At 43.2% G+C, this 24,715-nt stretch overlaps 1 protein-coding gene across 3 annotated transcripts in view; it reads left to right on the plus strand.

Annotated features, from left to right (window-relative positions):
* The window catches only part of RIMS4 (regulating synaptic membrane exocytosis 4), a 1,070,250-nt gene that overhangs the window by 1,023,145 nt on the left and 22,390 nt on the right, over positions 1-24,715 (plus strand). For all 3 annotated transcript variants that reach the window (XM_077252187.1, XM_077252185.1, XM_077252186.1), the window contains 2 exons: positions 18,170-18,282; positions 19,414-19,515. In XM_077252187.1, the coding sequence (XP_077108302.1) occupies positions 18,170-18,282; positions 19,414-19,515 (215 nt within the window). The remainder of the gene's footprint in view (positions 1-18,169; positions 18,283-19,413; positions 19,516-24,715) is intronic.

The following is a 24,715-nucleotide window of genomic DNA, read 5'->3' on the forward strand; positions in this document are numbered from 1 at the left end:
TCTCCATGGGAAACTAGAAGCTGCAGTTGTCCAATTGCGTCTGCTACACACACGTGATGATCAGATCGCTTGTGTGTAGCAAAAATGCTCGCTTGCTATGAGCGCCCACCATGGGTCGGTGCTCATAGCAATCTAGCAATGACAGCCATAGAGATGTGACACAGACCTCGGGTTGTCATGCCGACCCATCAGTGACCTGCGATCATGTGACAGGGTCACCGATGTGCGGGATTAGCGATGCGCTTGTGATAAGCACGAGTTTAATGCCGCTGTAAGAGATTGACAGCGGCATTCAACTAGTTAACAGCCGTGGGTGGATCGCGATTCCAGCCGCTGCTGTTGCGGGCGCATGTCAACTGTATAGTTCAACTGTCATGAGCCGGAAAAGTGCGGGCTCTGGGCACATGACAAGGGGAGTCTGACATGGGCGTACTATTATTCAAAACGTCAGAAAAGGGGTTAAAGGATTATTCCCAAAATCTTAAGGTCTTAGTTTGTAGTTAGTAATGCAAGTTAATTTGATATCAGTACTTGTTTGCTAAATAAATGATGACCCTGAGACTTGTTTTACCTTGTGGTGCCACTTGATTTTTCCTTTAGTAGTTCTAATGCTGTCAGCTAAGCACGCTCAAATGCACCAATGACCCTATCTAATAAAACATCTGCCAGCTGGGACATTGTACAGCCCAGCTATACTATGCTAAAGATTCCACTATCACCAACTGCATTTTGTACCAAATGTCTCCATCTAATTAATGAAAAAAAGATGCATATACAGTTATATGAAAAAGTTTGGGCACCCCTATTAATCTTAAGCTTAATGTTTTATAAAAATAGTTTTTTTTGCAACAGCTATTTCAGTTTCATATATCTAATAACTGTTAGACACAGTAATGTTTCTACCTTGAAAAGAGGTTTATTGTACTAACAGAAAATGTGCAATCTGTGTTCAAACAAAATTTGACAGGTGCATAAGTATGGGCACCTCACCAGAAAAGTGACATTAATATTTAGTAGATCCTCCTTTTGCAAAAATAACAGCCTTTAGTCACTTCCTGTAGCTTTTAATGAGTTCCTGGATGAAGGTATTTTTGACCATTCCTCTTTACAAAACAATTCCAGTTCAGTTAAGTTTGATGGTCGCCGAGCATGGACAGCCCTCTTCAAATGACCCGACAGATGTTCAATGATATTCAGGTCTGGGGACTGGGATGGCCATTCCAGAACAGTGTAATTGTTCCTCTGCATGAATGCCTGAGTAGATTTGGAGCAGTGTTTTGGATCATTGTCTTGCTGAAAGATCCATCCCCTGCGTAACTTCAACTTTGTCACTGATTCATGAACAGTATTGTCAAGAATCTGCTGATACTGAGAGGAATCCATGCGTCCCTCAACTTTAACAAGATTCCCGATGCCGGCATTGGCCACACAGCCCCAAAGCATGATGGAACCTCCACCAAATTTTACTGTGGGTAGCAAGTGTTTTTCTTGGAATGCTGTGTTTTCATCAGTCCACAGGACCTTCTTCCAAAAAGAAATTGGCTTCTCCAAATGTGCTTTTGCATACCTCAGCCGACTCTGTAGCGTGCTTTCAGAAACGGCTTCTTTCGCATCACTCTCCCATACAGCTTCTCCTTGTGCAAAGTGCGTTGTATATTTGACCGATGCACAGTGACACCATCTGCAGTAAGTTGATGCTGCAGCTCTCTGGAGGTGGTCTGAGGATTGTCCTTGACTGATCTCACCATTCTTCTTCTCTGCCTTTCTGATGTTTTTCTTGGCCTGCCACTTCTGGCCTTAACAAGAACTGTACCTGTGTTCTTCCATTTCCTTACTATGTTTCTCACAGTGGAAATTGACAGGTTAAATCTCTGAGACAGCTTTTTGTATCCTTCCCCTGAACAACTATGTTGAATAATCTTTGTTTTCAGATCATTTGACAGTTGTTTTGAGGAGCCCATGATGCCACTCTTCAGAGGAGATTCAAACAGGAGAACAACTTGCAAGTGGCCACTTTAAGTAGCTTTTCTCATGATTGCATACACCTGGCTATGAAGTTCAAACCTCAATGAGGTTACAAAACCAAAAAAAGTGCTTTAGTAAGTCAGTAAAAAGTAGGTAGGAGTATTTAAAACAAGAAAATGATAAGGGTGCCCATACTTATGCACCTGTCAAATTTTGTTTGAATGCAGATTGCACATTTTCTGTTAGTACAATAAACCTCATTTCAAGGCAGAAGCATTACTTGGGCAGAAGCAACAGTTATTAGATATATGAAACTGAAATAGCTGTTGCAAAAAAAACAATTTTTATAAAACATTAGGCTTAAGATTAATAGGGGTGCCCAAACTTTTTCATATAACTGTATGACCTGTTGTGAACTCTATTTCTGGGCTCCCTCTTGTGGTCACAAGTGGTACTGTGTGATTGCTGTCTTTCTGCAGGTTTGTGACTGGCATCAGCTGTCTCGTTATCTGTGGGCTGGTTTTCTATTTAAGCTCACTTGGACTCTCAGTCTATGCCTGCTGTCAATGTATTCGGTGCTATTCTGATTCCTTCTGACTACCTTGCTCCCAGTCTCTTCAAGAGAAGCTAAGTTTCCGTTTTGTTCATTTTTTGATCATCAGTGTTCTATATGTTTCTTGTCCAGCTTGCTAATATGTGATTTCCCAGCTTGCTGGTAGCTCTGGGGGGCTGAGTTTCTCCCCCCACACCGTTAGTTGGTGTGGGGGTTCTTGAATTCTCAGCGTGGATATTTTGGTAGGGTTTTTTACTGACCGCACAGTTCGCTATCTGTCTTCTGCTATCTAGTATTAGCGGGCTTCATTTGCTGAATCTGTTTTCATTCCTACGTGTGTCTTTTCTCCTTACCTCACCGTTATTATTTGTTGGGGGCTTCCTATATCTTTGGGATTATTTCTCTTGAGGCAAGTGAGGTCTTGCTTTCTCTTTAGGGGTAGTCAGTTTCTCAGGCTGCGTCGAGACGTCCAGGATTTTAGGCACGTTCACCGGCCACCTTTAGTGTGTTTGGATAGGATCAGGTTTTGCGGTCAGTCCAGTTACCACCTCCCTAGAGCTCGTGTCTATGTTTAGTTACTTAGCTAGTATTTCCTGTGATCCCCAGCCACTGGGATCATAACAGTACAGCAGGCCAAAAAAGTGTTTTATGCATCGCATGAAGTGGGATAAAAGAAGTCCTGAGTACAATTTTTTTTTTTTTCTTTCTCCTCCTTTGCTGCAGTCTGTCTAGCTTCTCTCATCCCCTTAATCTCTGGGTGGTTTTGAGCTCAGCTGCAGACATGGATATTCAGAGTCTGACTTCTAGTGTGGATCATCTTGCTGCAAAGGTGCAAAATATTCAGGATTTTGTTGTTCATAGCCCTATGTCTGAGCCAAAGATACCTATTCCTGAGTTGTTTTCTGGAGATAGATCTAGGTTTCTGAATTTTAGGAATAATTGTAAATTGTTTCTATCTTTGAGACCTCGTTCCTCTGGTGATTCCGCTCAGCAAGTTAAAATTGTTATCTCCTTGTTACGCGGCGACCCTCAAGATTGGGCTTTCTCTCTGGCGCCAGGAGATCCTGCATTGCTGAATGTGGATGCGTTTTTTCTGGCACTTGGACTGCTTTATGAGGAACCTAATCTTGAGAACCAGGCAGAAAAGGCTTTGCTGGCTATCTCTCAAGGTCAGGATGAAGCTGAGGTGTACTGTCAAAAATTTCAGAAATGGTCAGTGCTTACTCAATGGAATGAGTGTGCCCTGGCTGCAAATTTCAGAGAGGGTCTTTCTGAAGCCATTAAGAATGTTATGGTGGGGTTCCCCACACCTGCAAGTCTGAGTGATTCAATGGCTTTGGCCATTCAGATTGATCGGCATTTGCGGGAGCGCAAATCTGCGCATCCTCTGGCGGTGTTCTCTGAACAGAGACCTGAGTCAATGCAATGTGACAGAATTCTGACTAGAATTGAGCAACAAAGTCATAGACGTCAAAATGGGTTGTGCTTTTACTGTGGTGATTCTACTCATGTTATCTCAGCATGCTCTAAGCGCTTAAAAAAAATCGCTAAACCTGTCACCATTGGTACTATACAGCCTAAGTTCATTTTGTCTGTTACTTTAATCTGTTCTTTGTCATCCTACTCGGTTATGGCTTTTGTGGATTCAGGTGCTGCCCTGAATCTTATGGATTTGTCGTTTGCCAAGCGCTGTGGTTTTGTTCTGGAGCCTTTGGAATTTCCTATTCCACTGAGGGGAATAGATGCTACGCCATTGGCTGAGAATAAGCCTCAGTATTGGACTCAAGTGACCATGTGCATGACTCCTGTACATCAGTAGGTGATTCGCTTTCTTGTGCTGCATAATTTGCATGATGTTGTAGTTTTGGGTCTGCCATGGCTGCAGGCCCATAATCCAGTTCTGGATTGGAAAGCTATGTCTGTGTCAAGTTGGGGTTGTCAGGGGATTCATGGCGATGTCCCTTTGGTGTCAATTGCTTCTTCCACTCCTTCTGAGGTCCCTGAGTTTTTGTCGGACTACCAGGATGTATTTGATGAGCCCAGATCCGGTGCCCTGCCTCCTCATAGGGATTGTGATTGTGCTATAAATTTGATTCCTGGCAGTAAGTTCCCTAAGGGACGACTTTTTAATTTGTCTATACCAGAACATGCCGCGATGCGGAGTTATATAAAGGAGTCTTTGGAGAAGGGACATATTCGCCCATCCTCCTCCCCTCTTGGTGCAGGATTCTTTTTTGTGGCCAAGAAGGATGGTTCTCTGAGACCTTGTATAGATTATCATCTTCTACATAAAATCACGGTCAAATTTCAGTATTCTTTGCCATTATTGTCTGATCTGTTTGCTCGGATTAAGGGATCCAGTTGGTTCACCAAGATAGATCTTCGTGGTGCGTATAACCTTGTGCGTATCAAGCAGGGGGACGAATGGAAAACAGCATTTAATTATTATTATTATTATTATTTATTGTTATAGCGCCATTTATTCCATGGCGCTTTACAAGTGAGGAGGGGTATACATAATAAAAACAAGTACAATAATCTTGAACAATACAAGTCATAACTGGTACAGGAGGAGTGAGGACCCTGCCCGCGAGGGCTCACAATCTACAAGGGATGGGTGAGAATACAGTAGGTGAGGATAGAGCTGATCGTGCAGCGGTTGGTTGATCGGTGGTTACTGCAGGTTGTAGGCTTGTCAATACGCCCGAAGGCCATTTTGAGTACTTGGTGATGCCTTTTGGACTCTCTAATGCTCCTTCTGTGTTCCAGTCCTTTATGCATGACATTTTCCGAGAATATCTGGATAAATTTATGATTGTGTATCTGGATGACATTTTGGTCTTTTCTAATGATTGGGAGTCCCATGTGAAGCAGGTCAGGATGGTGTTTCAGGTCCTGCGTGCTAATGCTTTATTTGTGAAGGGCTCAAAATGTCTCTTCGGAGTACAGAAGGTTTCCTTTTTGGGTTTTATTTTTTCTCCTTCTACTATTGAGATGGACCCAGTCAAGGTCCAGGCTATTCATGACTGGACTCAGCCTACATCTGTTAAGAGTCTTCAGAAGTTCTTAGGCTTTGCTAATTTTTACCGTCGCTTCATCGCTAATTTTTCTGGCGTGGTTAAGCCCTTGACGGATTTGACCAAGAAAGGTTCTGATGTGACTAATTGGTCTCCTGCGGCAGTGGAAGCCTTTCGGGAGCTGAAGCGCCGGTTTTCTTCAGCTCCAGTCTTATGTCAGCCTGATGTCTCTCTTCCTTTCCAGGTCGAGGTGGATGCTTCTGAGATTGGAGCAGAGGCTGTTTTGTCGCAGAGAAGCTCTGATGGCTCTGTGATGAAGCCTTGTGCCTTCTTTTCAAGAAAGTTTTCGCCTGCCGAGCGGAATTATGATGTTGGTAATCGGGAGTTGTTGGCTATGAAGTGGGCATTTGAGGAGTGGCGACATTGACTCGAGGGAGCTATGCATCGTGTGATGGTCTTGACTGATCACAAAAATCTGATTTATCTCGAGTCTGCCAAGCGCCTGAATCCTAGACAGGCTCGTTGGTCGTTGTTTTTCTCCCGTTTCGATTTCGTGGTCTCGTACCTGCCTGGTTCGAAGAACGTGAAGGCTGATGCCCTTTCTAGGAGTTTTGTGCCTGACTCTCCGGGAGTTTCAGAGCCGGCTGGTATCCTCAAAGAGCGAGTGATTTTGTCTGCCATTTCCCCAGATTTGCGACGAGTGCTGCAGAAATTTCAGGCTGATAGACCTGACCGTTGCCCACCAGAGAGACTGTTTGTCCCAGATAGATGGACCAGCAGAGTTATTTCCGAGGTTCATTCTTCGGTGTTGGCAGGTCATCCTGGGATTTTTAGTACCAGAGATTTGGTGGCTACGTCCTTCTGGTGGCCTTCCTTGTCGCGGGATGTGCGTTCCTTTGTGCAGTCCTGTGGGATTTGTGCTCAGGCTAAGCCTTGCTGTTCTCGTGCCAGCGGTTTGCTTTTGCCTTTGCCTGTCCCGAAGAGGCCTTGGACGCACATTTCCATGGATTTTATTTCAGATCTTCCAGTATCTCAGAGAATGTCTGTCATCTGGGTGGTGTGTGATCGTTTTTCCAAAATGGTCCATTTGGTGCCCTTGCCTAAGTTGCCTTCCTCCTCCGATTTGGTTCCTTTATTTTTTCAGAATGTGGTTCGCTTGCACGGCATCCCTGAAAATATTGTGTCTGACAGAGGATCCCAGTTTGTGTCCAGATTTTGGCGGATCTTTTGTGCTAAGATGGGCATTGATTTGTCTTTTTCGTCGGCCTTCCATCCTCAGACGAATGGCCAAACCCAGCGAACTAATCAGACGTTGGAAACTTATTTAAGATGTTTTGTTTCTGCTGATCAGGATGATTGGGTGACTTTTTTGCCATTGGCCGAGTTTGCCCTTAATAATCGGGCTAGTTCTGCTACTTTGGTTTCGCCTTTTTTCTGCAATTCTGGTTTTCATCCTCGTTTTTCCTCTGGTCAGGTTGAGCCTTCTGACTGTCCGGGGGTGGATTCTGTGGTGGATAGGTTGCAGCAGATTTGGAACCATGTGGTGGACAATTTGAAGTTGTCACAGGAGAAGGCTCAGCGCTTTGCCAACCGCCGTCACGGTGTTGGTCCCCGACTTCGTGTTGGGGATTTGGTATGGCTGTCTTCTCGGTATGTTCCTATGAAGGTTTCCTCTCCTAAATTCAAGCCTCGCTTCATCGGTCCTTATAAGATTTTGGAAATCCTTAACCCGGTGTCTTTTCGTTTGGACCTCCCAGCATCGTTTGCCATTCATAATGTGTTCCATAGGTCTTTGTTGCGGAGGTATGTGGTGCCTGTGGTTCCTTCTGTTGAGCCTCCTGCTCCGGTGCTGGTTGAGGGCGAATTGGAGTACGTGGTGGAGAAGATCTTGGATTCTCGTATTTCCAGACGGAGGCTTCAGTATTTAGTTAAGTGGAAGGGCTATGGTCAGGAGGATAATTCCTGGGTTGTCGCCTCTGATGTCCATGCGGCCGATTTGGTTCGTGCCTTCCATGCGGCTCATCCTGATCGCCCTGGGGGTCTTGATGAGGGTTCGGTGACCCCTCCTCAAGGGGGGGGTACTGTTGTGAACTCTATTTCTGGGCTCCCTCTTGTGGTCACAAGTGGTACTGTGTGAGTGCTGTCTTTCTGCAGGTTTGTGACTGGCATCAGCTGTCTCGTTATCTGTGGGCTGGTTTTCTATTTAAGCTCACTTGGACTCTCAGTCTATGCCTGCTGTCAATGTATTCAGTGCTATTCTGATTCCTTCTGACTACCTTGCTCCCAGTCTCTTCAAGAGAAGCTAAGTTTCCGTTTTGTTCATTTTTTGATCATCAGTGTTCTATATGTTTCTTGTCCAGCTTGCTAATATGTGATTTCCCAGCTTGCTGGTAGCTCTGGGGGGCTGAGTTTCTCCCCCCACACCGTTAGTTGGTGTGGGGGTTCTTGAATTCTCAGCGTGGATATTTTGGTAGGGTTTTTTACTGACCGCACAGTTCGCTATCTGTCTTCTGCTATCTAGTATTAGCGGGCTTCATTTGCTGAATCTGTTTTCATTCCTACGTGTGTCTTTTCTCCTTACCTCACCGTTATTATTTGTTGGGGGCTTCCTATATCTTTGGGATTATTTCTCTTGAGGCAAGTGAGGTCTTGCTTTCTCTTTAGGGGTAGTCAGTTTCTCAGGCTGCGTCGAGACGTCCAGGATTTTAGGCACGTTCACCGGCCACCTTTAGTGTGTTTGGATAGGATCAGGTTTTGCGGTCAGTCCAGTTACCACCTCCCTAGAGCTCGTGTCTATGTTTAGTTACTTAGCTAGTATTTCCTGTGATCCCCAGCCACTGGGATCATAACAGTACAGCAGGCCAAAAAAGTGTTTTATGCATCGCATGAAGTGGGATAAAAGAAGTCCTGAGTACAATTTTTTTTTTTTTTCTTTCTCCTCCTTTGCTGCAGTCTGTCTAGCTTCTCTCATCCCCTTAATCTCTGGGTGGTTTTGAGCTCAGCTGCAGACATGGATATTCAGAGTCTGACTTCTAGTGTGGATCATCTTGCTGCAAAGGTGCAAAATATTCAGGATTTTGTTGTTCATAGCCCTATGTCTGAGCCAAAGATACCTATTCCTGAGTTGTTTTCTGGAGATAGATCTAGGTTTCTGAATTTTAGGAATAATTGTAAATTGTTTCTATCTTTGAGACCTCGTTCCTCTGGTGATTCCGCTCAGCAAGTTAAAATTGTTATCTCCTTGTTACGCGGCGACCCTCAAGATTGGGCTTTCTCTCTGGCGCCAGGAGATCCTGCATTGCTGAATGTGGATGCGTTTTTTCTGGCACTTGGACTGCTTTATGAGGAACCTAATCTTGAGAACCAGGCAGAAAAGGCTTTGCTGGCTATCTCTCAAGGTCAGGATGAAGCTGAGGTGTACTGTCAAAAATTTCAGAAATGGTCAGTGCTTACTCAATGGAATGAGTGTGCCCTGGCTGCAAATTTCAGAGAGGGTCTTTCTGAAGCCATTAAGAATGTTATGGTGGGGTTCCCCACACCTGCAAGTCTGAGTGATTCAATGGCTTTGGCCATTCAGATTGATCGGCATTTGCGGGAGCGCAAATCTGCGCATCCTCTGGCGGTGTTCTCTGAACAGAGACCTGAGTCAATGCAATGTGACAGAATTCTGACTAGAATTGAGCAACAAAGTCATAGACGTCAAAATGGGTTGTGCTTTTACTGTGGTGATTCTACTCATGTTATCTCAGCATGCTCTAAGCGCTTAAAAAAAATCGTTAAACCGGTCACCATTGGTACTATACAGCCTAAGTTCATTTTGTCTGTTACTTTAATCTGTTCTTTGTCATCCTACTCGGTTATGGCTTTTGTGGATTCAGGTGCTGCCCTGAATCTTATGGATTTGTCGTTTGCCAAGCGCTGTGGTTTTGTTCTGGAGCCTTTGGAATTTCCTATTCCACTGAGGGGAATAGATGCTACGCCATTGGCTGAGAATAAGCCTCAGTATTGGACTCAAGTGACCATGTGCATGACTCCTGTACATCAGTAGGTGATTCGCTTTCTTGTGCTGCATAATTTGCATGATGTTGTAGTTTTGGGTCTGCCATGGCTGCAGGCCCATAATCCAGTTCTGGATTGGAAAGCTATGTCTGTGTCAAGTTGGGGTTGTCAGGGGATTCATGGCGATGTCCCTTTGGTGTCAATTGCTTCTTCCACTCCTTCTGAGGTCCCTGAGTTTTTGTCGGACTACCAGGATGTATTTGATGAGCCCAGATCCGGTGCCCTGCCTCCTCATAGGGATTGTGATTGTGCTATAAATTTGATTCCTGGCAGTAAGTTCCCTAAGGGACGACTTTTTAATTTGTCTATACCAGAACATGCCGCGATGCGGAGTTATATAAAGGAGTCTTTGGAGAAGGGACATATTCGCCCATCCTCCTCCCCTCTTGGTGCAGGATTCTTTTTTGTGGCCAAGAAGGATGGTTCTCTGAGACCTTGTATAGATTATCGTCTTCTACATAAAATCATGGTCAAATTTCAGTATTCTTTGCCATTATTGTCTGATCTGTTTGCTCGGATTAAGGGATCCAGTTGGTTCACCAAGATAGATCTTCGTGGTGCGTATAACCTTGTGCGTATCAAGCAGGGGGACGAATGGAAAACAGCATTTAATTATTATTATTATTATTATTTATTGTTATAGCGCCATTTATTCCATGGTGCTTTACAAGTGAGGAGGGGTATACATAATAAAAACAAGTACAATAATCTTGAACAATACAAGTCATAACTGGTACAGGAGGAGTGAGGACCCTGCCCGCGAGGGCTCACAATCTACAAGGGATGGGTGAGAATACAGTAGGTGAGGATAGAGCTGATCGTGCAGCGGTTGGTTGATCGGTGGTTACTGCAGGTTGTAGGCTTGTCAATACGCCCGAAGGCCATTTTGAGTACTTGGTGATGCCTTTTGGACTCTCTAATGCTCCTTCTGTGTTCCAGTCCTTTATGCATGACATTTTCCGAGAATATCTGGATAAATTTATGATTGTGTATCTGGATGACATTTTGGTCTTTTCTAATGATTGGGAGTCCCATGTGAAGCAGGTCAGGATGGTGTTTCAGGTCCTGCGTGCTAATGCTTTATTTGTGAAGGGCTCAAAATGTCTCTTCGGAGTACAGAAGGTTTCCTTTTTGGGTTTTATTTTTTCTCCTTCTACTATTGAGATGGACCCAGTCAAGGTCCAGGCTATTCATGACTGGACTCAGCCTACATCTGTTAAGAGTCTTCAGAAGTTCTTAGGCTTTGCTAATTTTTACCGTCGCTTCATCGCTAATTTTTCTGGCGTGGTTAAGCCCTTGACGGATTTGACCAAGAAAGGTTCTGATGTGACTAATTGGTCTCCTGCGGCAGTGGAAGCCTTTCGGGAGCTGAAGCGCCGGTTTTCTTCAGCTCCAGTCTTATGTCAGCCTGATGTCTCTCTTCCTTTCCAGGTCGAGGTGGATGCTTCTGAGATTGGAGCAGAGGCTGTTTTGTCGCAGAGAAGCTCTGATGGCTCTGTGATGAAGCCTTGTGCCTTCTTTTCAAGAAAGTTTTCGCCTGCCGAGCGGAATTATGATGTTGGTAATCGGGAGTTGTTGGCTATGAAGTGGGTATTTGAGGAGTGGCGACATTGACTCGAGGGAGCTATGCATCGTGTGATGGTCTTGACTGATCACAAAAATCTGATTTATCTCGAGTCTGCCAAGCGCCTGAATCCTAGACAGGCTCGTTGGTCGTTGTTTTTCTCCCGTTTCGATTTCGTGGTCTCGTACCTGCCTGGTTCGAAGAACGTGAAGGCTGATGCCCTTTCTAGGAGTTTTGTGCCTGACTCTCCGGGAGTTTCAGAGCCGGCTGGTATCCTCAAAGAGCGAGTGATTTTGTCTGCCATTTCCCCAGATTTGCGACGAGTGCTGCAGAAATTTCAGGCTGATAGACCTGACCGTTGCCCACCAGAGAGACTGTTTGTCCCAGATAGATGGACCAGCAGAGTTATTTCCGAGGTTCATTCTTCGGTGTTGGCAGGTCATCCTGGGATTTTTAGTACCAGAGATTTGGTGGCTACGTCCTTCTGGTGGCCTTCCTTGTCGCGGGATGTGCGTTCCTTTGTGCAGTCCTGTGGGATTTGTGCTCAGGCTAAGCCTTGCTGTTCTCGTGCCAGCGGTTTGCTTTTGCCTTTGCCTGTCCCGAAGAGGCCTTGGACGCACATTTCCATGGATTTTATTTCAGATCTTCCAGTATCTCAGAGAATGTCTGTCATCTGGGTGGTGTGTGATCGTTTTTCCAAAATGGTCCATTTGGTGCCCTTGCCTAAGTTGCCTTCCTCCTCCGATTTGGTTCCTTTATTTTTTCAGAATGTGGTTCGCTTGCACGGCATCCCTGAAAATATTGTGTCTGACAGAGGATCCCAGTTTGTGTCCAGATTTTGGCGGATCTTTTGTGCTAAGATGGGCATTGATTTGTCTTTTTCGTCGGCCTTCCATCCTCAGACGAATGGCCAAACCCAGCGAACTAATCAGACGTTGGAAACTTATTTAAGATGTTTTGTTTCTGCTGATCAGGATGATTGGGTGACTTTTTTGCCATTGGCCGAGTTTGCCCTTAATAATCGGGCTAGTTCTGCTACTTTGGTTTCGCCTTTTTTCTGCAATTCTGGTTTTCATCCTCGTTTTTCCTCTGGTCAGGTTGAGCCTTCTGACTGTCCGGGGGTGGATTCTGTGGTGGATAGGTTGCAGCAGATTTGGAACCATGTGGTGGACAATTTGAAGTTGTCACAGGAGAAGGCTCAGCGCTTTGCCAACCGCCGTCACGGTGTTGGTCCCCGACTTCGTGTTGGGGATTTGGTATGGCTGTCTTCTCGGTATGTTCCTATGAAGGTTTCCTCTCCTAAATTCAAGCCTCGCTTCATCGGTCCTTATAAGATTTTGGAAATCCTTAACCCGGTGTCTTTTCGTTTGGACCTCCCAGCATCGTTTGCCATTCATAATGTGTTCCATAGGTCTTTGTTGCGGAGGTATGTGGTGCCTGTGGTTCCTTCTGTTGAGCCTCCTGCTCCGGTGCTGGTTGAGGGCGAATTGGAGTACGTGGTGGAGAAGATCTTGGATTCTCGTATTTCCAGACGGAGGCTTCAGTATTTAGTTAAGTGGAAGGGCTATGGTCAGGAGGATAATTCCTGGGTTGTCGCCTCTGATGTCCATGCGGCCGATTTGGTTCGTGCCTTCCATGCGGCTCATCCTGATCGCCCTGGGGGTCTTGATGAGGGTTCGGTGACCCCTCCTCAAGGGGGGGGTACTGTTGTGAACTCTATTTCTGGGCTCCCTCTTGTGGTCACAAGTGGTACTGTGTGAGTGCTGTCTTTCTGCAGGTTTGTGACTGGCATCAGCTGTCTCGTTATCTGTGGGCTGGTTTTCTATTTAAGCTCACTTGGACTCTCAGTCTATGCCTGCTGTCAATGTATTCAGTGCTATTCTGATTCCTTCTGACTACCTTGCTCCCAGTCTCTTCAAGAGAAGCTAAGTTTCCGTTTTGTTCATTTTTTGATCATCAGTGTTCTATATGTTTCTTGTCCAGCTTGCTAATATGTGATTTCCCAGCTTGCTGGTAGCTCTGGGGGGCTGAGTTTCTCCCCCCACACCGTTAGTTGGTGTGGGGGTTCTTGAATTCTCAGCGTGGATATTTTGGTAGGGTTTTTTACTGACCGCACAGTTCGCTATCTGTCTTCTGCTATCTAGTATTAGCGGGCTTCATTTGCTGAATCTGTTTTCATTCCTACGTGTGTCTTTTCTCCTTACCTCACCGTTATTATTTGTTGGGGGCTTCCTATATCTTTGGGATTATTTCTCTTGAGGCAAGTGAGGTCTTGCTTTCTCTTTAGGGGTAGTCAGTTTCTCAGGCTGCGTCGAGACGTCCAGGATTTTAGGCACGTTCACCGGCCACCTTTAGTGTGTTTGGATAGGATCAGGTTTTGCGGTCAGTCCAGTTACCACCTCCCTAGAGCTCGTGTCTATGTTTAGTTACTTAGCTAGTATTTCCTGTGATCCCCAGCCACTGGGATCATAACAATGACCCCAGGATACTCTCATGACATCCTCATTGCCTTGAGGACTATGTTGTAACCAAGCTCAGTTATTCTATCCTTAGCTTGATCTGAAGAGCAACCATGAACCAACAATGAAATATGTAAATGGTAAATGGTACGGTAATTAATATTGGTCAAATTGTAGGTCACAGTCACAACAGTGGAAAAGAAAAAGTTTACACCCCCATTGAAATGACTTGTTTTTGTCTTTTATTGAAAAATTCTAAAATAATTATTTCAAAACTTTTTCCATCTTTAATGTAATCCATAATGTGTACAATTCAATTAAAAAATAAACTGAAATCTTTTTGAGTGGAAAAATTAAAATAAAAGACTAAAATAATGTGGTAGCATAAAGAAGCACACCCTTAATCTAATAGTTTATTGAAGTACCCTTTGAATTTATGGCAACATTCAGTCTTTTAGGAAGTAGTCTATGCATGGCTTGTTCACATGCTGTTTTTTTCTGCTGCAAAAAATTGCAGGTTTTTACCGAACCTACAAAGTAAATTATATTATGCACATTTTTTCAATTTGAACCATCAATGCAATTTTAAAAATCTGCAGCTGCAGCAATTCTTTCAGTATTTTTCTAAAATGTTTCACCCATTCCAATGAATGGGGAAAATGCATGCAAAAATGCTTCCAAAATGCGTCAAAATCATGCATATTTTTTCCTGACAACATTCTGGTTTTTGCTACAGAAAAATCTTATGCAAATACTCAACATGTGCACACACTCTTCCTTGCAGGATTGCAGGAGTGTTGCAAATATGTCTAATTGTGAGGACATCTCCTGTGCACAGCCTTCTTCGGGTCAATCCAAGTATTTTCAATTGCATTCATGTCTGAGCTCTTACTAGTCCATTCGAAAACTTTGATATTCTGGCGAAGCCATTCTTTTGTTGATTTGGAGGTATGAAAAATTGAGTGATATTTGGAACTGTTTTCAATTACCTCCACCTTGACAAAAGCCCCAGTTCCAGCTGCTAAAAAACTGAGCCAAAGAATAAAGCTGTCTCCACTATGCTTCACTGTGGGTATGGTGTTGTTTTAGTGCTGAGCCATGTTGGCTTTTCTCCAAATATATCTTTTGAAACTATGGCAATAACACATTTTCCCACATACTTTTGTCAGACTTGATGTAAGTTTTCGCACATATTCCCTTATAAGAAAAGGCTTATATCATGTCACCCTACCCAACAGGCCAGACATATGAAACTGTAAGAGATTGTTGAGAAAGAAAGGGGGGAGATCAGCACATATAGGGTGATATTGAAAGGTACAGGTGAGAAGGGAGTTATGGAGTTGCACTCCTGAAAGAGTCGTGATTGTCACAACTCCAATTATAGCCCATGAATATTACAGCTGCTGCAGTCCCGTTGACAAATGAAAGTGAACCCTCTTTTGCATATCGATTAGTAAAAAAAGGAGATTGACTTTTCAGAGTAGACCACACTGCTGTATAAAGAAAGCATTCCAGAGTGGTTTCGTAGTTTTTATATTCATTTATTTTTTAGAAATAGAGCTCAGTGTGAGCACAAAACGAGTAAATATAAAAAGAAAAAATGTTAATTCACTCTGGAACTTCTTCCTTTATGCAGCAGCTCAGTCTGCTCTGTAAGAGATTTTTGTCACGCCACAGTACAGTACACAACCAATACTTGCCAGAAATGCCTTCAGAACCTTTAATGTTGCTGTAGGCCTCTCAGACCAATTTTCTTCCTGTCTTTTCATCAGTTTTTGAGTGTTGACTGGTTTTAGGTAATGTCACTGTTGTGCCAAATTTAAGTCACTTCTTAATGACCATCTTTACTGTGTTCCTGTTATGAACGTGTGCACACTGAATCACAGATAACGAACAGAAGGAAGTTCAACCACCAAGAGAAGTCGCATCTACACCTAACTGGTCTTTGTATAGACTAGAAAGGTTCTAGCCGCACAAATTAATCCACCTCCTCGGACCTAACGACCCTAAAATTTTGTCGAGGGGCTTCTCATATTTCCTTAAGAGCCAGATGGAAGGCTGAAATACACTGCCAACAAAGGGAGATGAAAGTGTAAAGACAGATACGAAAACCCAGGGTGAGAAACTAAAACACATTCATATAGGGAAGAAAGGGAAAACTAAGAAACAAGGATTGTCCCAGAAACCTAACAATGGTAAAAGGAAAAGATGTTGGGAAGGTAAGCAAACAGACTCACTTCAGGACTACAACTGGAGTTTACCAAACAAAGTAAACCTCTTAGCTGAAGGACTGGCAGTCTTGAATGCGCATCCACAAAGAGGTATAGGCAGCAAGGAAGTGCAGTGAAGGGTGAACATATGAAACCGCACCCAGAATGTGATAGGGCAATCCAATACGATGATAAGCACCTAGATAGGAGCAAACCAAGAAGGGAAAGCAAAGGCAATTTGAAACCATCAGCATTTGGATAAGGAAGAAAGGGCAGTAGTTCAGCAGACAAGGGAACCGACCATAAAGCAACAGTTTACCAAATCAAATCCCCAAACCGAAGCATGACAGGTCCATGTTATATCTAATATCTTGGAAATGTTATATCCTTCTTCTAGCTGATAATTTTAAACAATGAGATCTCTTTGCTTGTTGTAAGCTTTTTACAGACCATAGCTTTTCCTGTAATATGCAACTAAAAAAATGTCTAGAAAACCATATTAGAACTCTCAAACTTTGAATGGGGTTAATCAGAATCACTTTAAATGATGGCACCTGTGTACTGATTACTATTTAACATGAGTGGAAATGTGATTGGCTAATTCTGAACACAACCACATCCTCAATTATAAGAAAGTATTTTCACTTATGTAACCACATTATTTTAGTTTAGTTTTTGTGTCCCCCTCAATATGATTTTAGTTTATTTTTTAATAGATTTGTACACACTGTGGGAGACATTAAAGGTGGAATACGTTCTGAAATGATTCTTCTTGATGTAATTTTTTTTTAAATGACAAACATCTGACATTATAACAGGGGTGTGTAGAAGTTTTATATCCAATGTACATTCCAAACTATCAATGTTCACCTCATTCATATTTACAGTATAATAATTTCCCTATTTCTATCAGGAATAACACAGCAGAGTAGAAGGGGGGCTACAACATCAAGGAAAAGCAAGAATGGTGCTGCAAAGTGTAGTTTTAGAAAAAAAACGGAATAGGTTAGCCCATTCAACTTTCTGAAGCTGAATGCACAGAATAGCAGAAGAACATGAAATAAGAGACAACAGTACAATGAAACTTTATGTGGGACTTGTACTGTATATGTTTTGTACAAGGAAATATTGCCATTGTGGGAATAACCCTTCAATTAATCATATTTATAACACACTGATCGCAGTCCCTACCTACTACTACAGATGATTAAACTATCCTGCTGATCATCTTCCAGCATGCTGGAAAGTGAGATGTACAAAACATTATATGTATACCTGTCCTTCTGCCATCTAAAAAAAATGCAATATTCCCTTACTGTTATTTTTTATTCAGGATCATTCTAAAATAAAAAAAAAGCAATTTAAAAATTTTATTTTGCAGAAATTTGTCATACATTGTTTCATATTCTGTTTATTGATTCTATTTAACATCCTAACAAAGATTTATTCTATATCACAAAATAGTGATTATGTCAGATCCAAACACATTGTTTGGACAGTGGTCATATTCCTTTGAAAGGAACCTGTCTGCAGATTTAAGTACCCCAACTGATCTAACCAGTGTTAGGTCGCTGCAATTGAAATTATTTCTGTACCTTTGGTATTTCAATCCTTTATTCTAATGTAACTGAGCCACAAGTGCATGGGGGTTTGGCCCTGAACTTTCAGTAATCTGTTCTTTCTTCCTTTTTCCTCGCCCACTTCTGTCCTGCAGTCACTGAGTGTTAGGTAACTTCTGCCTGAGTGATCTGCCTTCCCCGCCAGAGATCACTCATGCACCCTCATTCCCTGGGGCGGCATATTTTCGCAGATCCATAGTCCGGCTTGAAATGTCATCAGGACTTAACTGTGCATGAGGTGCCCCAGGGAGTGATGGCACCTGTGCAAGATCTCTGGCAGGAAAGGCAGATCACTGAGACAAAAGTGACCTCTCTTTCACTGGCCGGAGGCCAGAGAGCTGTAAGTGCAGGGGTCTAACCCCTGCACTTGCAGCTCATTTACATAAAAACTGGGAAAACGATTACTCCGGAATAAAACCTGTTGACAAGTTCCCTTTAATCCATTCTAATGATAATTTGCTTCTGTTGTTTTAGAGCAGATAATGCATATTCTAGATATGGTTAGCTTTTTGTATAACATTTATTGCCCACAGTGTAATCTTAATCTGATGTCATGTAAGAATATTTTACTAGACAACACTATACTTTTTGTCTCCACTGCTGATAGATCCAAAGTTCTGTGGTTTTGTATCCTATTTTCTCTGTGCTGAAAAGAAAAATATAGCAGATTGTGAAAATTTTGTGAGTCCTTTCATTGATGGTTTTATATCTTATGACCTGCAGCTTGAACTACAGTGGAATGTGCCTGGCATCTGATGGGCAGTTTAGTGACTTCCTCTCTGGCATGGGGCCAGCTCAGTTTGTTGGTCGTCAGACACTAGCAACCACATCCATGGGTAAGTGACAGTAATCAGTTACCAACATTTTTTTTTAGGAATATTTAGGTTAGCTTAAGTCAGAACTCCTAGTCCTCCAAGATTTTCTAGATAAACCATAAAATGAAAATTATTTGATTGCATCAAAGTTGGAGGTGTTGTCCACTACTATGATATTGATGACGTTGCCACCGGATGGGTCATTAATATCATATCATTCTTGGATATCAATATCGTAGTAATGGACACCACTATAAATTCCAAGATTCTCCAGAGAACTTTGGATGATAGACAAGTGGTACACATTTTAAAATATAATGCAGCCAATAGGGTGAGTAGGTTATTTAATATAGTATATAAATGTTAGCCTGTTCACACAAAGTTTTTTAGGAGATTTGGTGGGGGTCTCCCTCAAAAATCGCTTAAAAAACTCTTGAAAGACAATTTTTAAATTCATTATTATTATAAAAATATATGCTATTGATATGTCCAGTCTTTTTTTCAGCTTCAGGTTTTGAAAAACCCTTGTGGGAAAAAAAACAAAGTGCATTTCACTTTGTTGATACAACTCCTGATGCAATCCAAACCAGGCATTGTCCAATCAAGATAATTATCACACATCCTCAGGTAATGACGTGAGGAGGAAATGGTTAAATTGCTAATTTTTTATTTAAAAACTAAATCTTTATTGTTAAAACATAAAAAAAAAAAAAATTCAAGTTATGGAACAAAGAGATGTGCGCTGGCACGGTTCTTATGTTCCTCTTTGCTCCATAGCTTGAATTTTTTTTAAATGTTTCAATGTTGTAACAATAAAGAAGATTTAATTTTTGAATAAATAATTTGAAATGTAACCATCTCCTCCTCATGTCATTACCTGAGGTTGTGTGATATTTATACTGAATGATAGACACTTTTTCTCCCTGAAATCTATTAGACTGTGTTAATAAAACTGTCCAATCAAGAGACTACAAAAAAAATTCTTCAGAAAAAAATCTCTTCCAAAATGCTTTTAAAAACAACTCAAAACTGCTTGAGTTAACACAAAACTCCTCCAAAAACATTTCCTGAAGAGGCTTCCACTGGAAAACTCCCCGCTTTCGTCCATCTGAAAAAACTGTGTTTACATAACCCTATCTTCATTTTTCTTAGGGGACGTTGAGGTTGGTCTTTTGGAGCGGAATGGACAACTTGAAGTGGAAATTATCCAGGCTCGAGGTCTGACAGCAAAAGCCGGTTCCAAAACACCACCAGGTATATTATCCAGCATTGTATGTATTTTACTGGGTTCTTTTATCTTTTGATCCCAATATGATATTTATTAGCTATTATTTCCTCAATTATTCTCCAACAAATAGTTTAATCTGGACTGAATGGCTTACACTCAGAGAAATTAGAGGAATCATTAGTGATGGAGAAGGCTCAGCGTACATTTAGAATTACAACCAATCTTTAACCTGCCTTTGGACATCTTACATTATAGGAACTGCTGAATTAACACAATTTATATCAATACACTTTCTATAGAGGGAGAAATCCAGCATTCACTAAAAGCCAATGCAGCAATCTCTCTTCTTGCTGTTCTAAAGAGCTAGTGTAAGGAGTCTGACAGGTAACTGATAAACTGCAGAAAAGATATGGTTTCCAATTGTTGGATGAGAACTGAGCCAAAATGCCAACAGAACAGAAAATATATCTTAGAACAAGAAGCAGCTATCCGTGGCTAAAACCTTTTCAGATCACTTCTACGAGAAGACCACTTTTGGTCCAGACGGAACCCCTGTAGAAAAAGAAAAAAATTTTGCTGCAATTTTTGATCATACTTCTGTACATAGTTTGCAAATCTGTTGTACTATGAGGACTGTGTAACATACACTGAGGACAGTTGTAGCACAGCCAGTATGAATACATTAGGACATTTAACCCCTTCCCGACAAACGCCGTACAAATACTGCTCTGCGGGAGCTGAGTTCTCACAAACAGCAGCACAGGTACGGCCTCACGCTGAGCGCTGTGGCTATTGGGTTTGGATGTCAGCTCTATGTGCGAGCTGATGTGAGGGAGTGCCAGGGCCATAGTCGTGGCTGAGATTAGCTGGTCTTTCGCGCCCTGGCCTCTAGTCACATGCAAATAATGTCCCATGGTCAATATACTTGCCTCTTTATTGTTTTCACTGTCTTGGCCTTCTCTCCATTGCCTAAGGCCCCCTCCGGTCATTTGCGTACAAGCAGAGACACAGTCCAGTTGCAACTTGAAACATTAAACTTTACTTTCTTCTTTGCACAGCTCATCCTTAACAGACACAGCATTTGCATAGAGCTCTGTTGCGAATTCTGTTGTGGGTTCTGCTCTTGGGCTCCCTCCGGTGGTTATGGGTGGTAGTGCTGCTGTTTGTCCTTCACAACAGTCATCAGCTGCTTCCACTTTGGACGGGGCTATTTAGTCTGGCTCCTTCCTTTAGTGAGTGCCAGTTGTCCATTGTTTTCTAGGGATCCACATCTCTGCTTGGTTTCTCCTTCTGGATTGTCCAAATCATCAAAGATAAGTCCTGGCTCTGTTTTTGCAGTCCACATGCGGTGGACTTAATAGTTCTGTGAATTGCTATGTTTTTTCTTGTCCAGCTTTGTCTGTGTTAAGATTTACTCAGCCAAGTTGGAAGCTCTGGAGTCACAGAGTTACCCTCCATGCCTTTAGTTAGGTGTGGAGATTTTTGTATTCTCTGTGGTGGATTTTGTAGTATTTTTTATACTGACCGCACAGTACTCTTTCCTGTCTTTTCTTTCTAGGTAGCGTGGCCTCCTTTGCTAAATTCTGTTTTCAGTCTTCGTTTGTAATTTCCCTCTCCTCTCACAGTCAATATTTGTGGGGGGCTGCCTTTCCTTTGGGAATTTTCTCTGAGGCAAGATAGTATTCCTGTTTCTTTCTTTAGGTGTAATTAGTCCTCCGGCCGTGACGAGGTGTCTAGGGAGTGACAGGAACATCCCACGGCTACTTCTAGTTGATGTGTTAAGTTCAGGGTCTGCGGTCAGTATAGAGGCCACCTACTCCAGAGCTCGTCCATGCTGCTCCTAGTCCACCAGTTCATAACAGTACAACTGGCCAACAATGACTTAACCGCATCTCAAAAGAAGGGAAAGAAAGTGCTGAGCCATTTTTTTTTCTGTACTCTGTTGTGGTTTTTTTTCCCTCTTCACTTCTGGGTGGCTCAGGAGTTAGGCGTTGACATGGATGTTCAGGGACTTGCTTCTCGGGTGGATCAACTTGCTGCTAGAGTACAGGGTATTTCTGATTATATCGTGCAGACTCCTGTTTTAGAGCCTAGAATTCCTACCCCCGATCTGTTCTTCGGGGACAGGTCCAAATTTTTGAGCTTTAAAAATAACTGTAAACTGTTTTTTGCTCTTAAGCCCCGTTCCTCTGGTGATCCCATCCAGCAGGTAAAAATTGTCATTTCTCTGTTGCGCGGTGACCCGCAGGATTGGGCATTTTCCCTGGAATCTTGGAATCCGGCCTTGCTTAATGTAGACACCTCTTTTCAGGCGCTTGGGTTATTGTATGATGAACCTAACTCTGTAGAGCATGCTGAGAAAACACTTTTGGCCCTGTGTCAGGGTCAAGAAGCGGCAGAGTCATATTGCCAGAAATTCAGAAAATGGTCTGTGCTTACTAAGTGGAATGAGGATGCTTTGGCGGCAATTTTCAGAAAGGGTCTTTCTGAATCTGTTAAAGATGTTATGGTGGGGTTCCCCACGCCTGCAGGTCTGAGTGATTCTATGTCTCTGGCCATTCAAATTGATCGGCGCTTGCGTGAGCGCAGAGTTGTGCACACTATGGCGTTGTCTTCCGAGCGGAGTCCTGAGCCTATGCAGTGTGATAGGATTGTGTCTAGAGCGGAACGCCAAGGATTCAGACGTCAGAATAGGTTGTGCTTTTACTGCGGCGATTCTGCTCATGTTATTTCTGATTGCCCTAAGCGTGCCAAGAGAATCGCTAATTCCGTTACTATCAGTACTGTACAACCTAAATTTCTGTTATCTGTGACCCTGATCTGCTCATTATCGTCATTCTCTGTCATGGCATTTGTGGATTCACGCGCCGCTTTAAATTTAATGGACTTAGAATTTGCCAGACGTTGTGGTTTTTCCTTACAGCCTTTGCGGAGTCCTATCCCTTTGAGGGGGATTGATGCTACACCATTGGCTAAAAATAAACCTCAGTTTTGGACACAGCTGGCCATGTGCATGGCGCCAGCCCATCAGGAAGATTGTCGCTTCCTGGTGTTACATAATTTGCATGATGCTGTTGTGCTGGGGTTTCCATGGTTACAGGTACATAATCCGGTGTTGGATTGGAAATCTATGTCTGTGACTAGTTGGGGTTGTCAGGGGGTTCACGATGACGTTCCTCTGATGTCAATTTCCTCCTCCCCCTCTTCTGAAATTCCTGAGTTTCTGTCAGATTTCCAGGATGTTTTCGATGAGCCCAAGTCCAGTTCCCTTCCACCGCATAGGGACTGTGATTGTGCTATTGATTTGATTCCAGGCTGTAAGTTTCCTAAGGGCCGACTTTTCAACCTGTCTGTGCCTGAACATGCCGCCATGCGGAGCTATGTAAGGGAGTCTTTGGAGAAGGGGCATATTCGGCCATCTTCTTCTCCATTAGGAGCAGGTTGTTTTTTTGTTGCCAAGAAGGATGGCTCCTTGAGACCCTGTATTGATTATCGCCTCTTGAATAAGATCACGGTCAAATTCCAATACCCTTTGCCTTTGCTTTCTGATTTGTTTGCCAGAATTAAGGGGGCTAGTTGGTTTACTAAGATTGACCTTCGAGGGGCATATAATCTGGTTTGTATTAAGCAGGGTGACGAATGGAAAACTGCGTTTAATACGCCCGAGGGCCATTTTGAGTATCTTGTGATGCCATTCGGACTCTCTAATGCCCCATCTGTGTTTCAGTCCTTCATGCATGATATTTTTCGGAATTATCTTGATAAATTCATGATTGTATATTTGGATGATATTTTGATTTTTTCAGATGATTGGGAGTCTCATGTGAAACAAGTTAGGATGGTATTTCAGGTCCTTCGTGACAATGCCTTGTTTGTGAAGGGGTCTAAGTGCCTCTTTGGAGTACAGAAGGTTTCTTTTTTGGGCTTCATTTTTTCTCCATCATCTATAGAAATGGATCCGGCTAAGGTTTAGGCCATTCATGATTGGATCCAGCCCACATCCGTGAAGAGCCTTCAGAAATTTTTGGGCTTTGCTAATTTTTATCGCCGTTTTATTTCCAACTTCTCCAGTGTGGTTAAACCCCTGACCGATTTGATGAGGAAGGGCGCTGATGTAGCTAATTGATCCTCTGAGGCCGTTTCTGCCTTTCAGGAGCTTAAGCGCCGATTTACTTCTGCCCCTGTGTTGCGTCAGCCAGATGTTTCTCTTCCTTTTCAGGTTGAGGTTGACGCTTCTGAGATTGGGGCAGGGGCCGTTTTGTCTCAGAGGAATTCTGATGGTTCCTTGATGAAACCGTGTGCCTTCTTTTCTCAAAAGTTTTCGCCTGCGGAACGCAATTATGATGTCGGCAATCGTGAGTTGTTGGCTATGAAGTGGGCATTTGAGGAGTGGCGACATTGGCTTGAGGGGGCCAAGCACCGTATTGTGGTCTTGACCGATCATAAGAATCTGGTTTACCTCGAGTCTGCCAAACGGCTGAATCCTAGACAGGCCCGATGGTCCCTGTTTTTCTCCTGTTTTGATTTTGTTGTCTCGTATCTTCCAGGTTCTAAGAATGTTAAGGCTGATGCCCTCTCTAGGAGTTTCTTGCCTGATTCCCCTGGGATTCTTGAGCCGGTTGGTATTCTTAAGGAGGGGGTGATTCTTTCTGCCATCTCCCCTGATTTGCGACGGGCTCTTCAGGAGTTTCAGGCTGATAAACCTGATCGCTGTCCAGCGGGGAAACTGTTTGTTCCTGACAGATGGACTAGTAAAGTGATTTCTGAGGTTCACTGTTCTGTGTTGGCTGGCCATCCTGGGATTTTTGGTACCAGAGATTTGGTTAGTAGGTCCTTTTGGTGGCCTTCTTTGTCACGGGATGTGCGTTCTTTTGTGCAGTCCTGTGGGACTTGTGCGTGGGCCAAACCTTGCTGCTCCCGCGCCAGTGGGTTGCTTTTGCCTTTGCCGGTCCCTGAGAGGCCTTGGACGCATATCTCTATGGATTTTATTTCGGATCTTCCTGTTTCCCAGAGGATGTCTGTTATCTGGGTGGTCTGTGACCGGTTTTCTAAGATGGTTCATTTGGTACCTTTGCCTAAGTTGCCTTCCTCTTCTTAGTTGGTTCCGTTGTTTTTTCAGCATGTGGTTCGTTTGCATGGCATTCCGGAGAATATTGTGTCCGATAGAGGTTCCCAGTTTGTTTCTAGGTTTTGGCGGTCCTTTTGTGCTAAGCTGGGCATTGATTT

Source organism: Ranitomeya variabilis, chromosome 4, assembly GCF_051348905.1.
Source record: "Ranitomeya variabilis isolate aRanVar5 chromosome 4, aRanVar5.hap1, whole genome shotgun sequence".
Classification (NCBI taxonomy): domain Eukaryota; kingdom Metazoa; phylum Chordata; class Amphibia; order Anura; family Dendrobatidae; genus Ranitomeya; species Ranitomeya variabilis.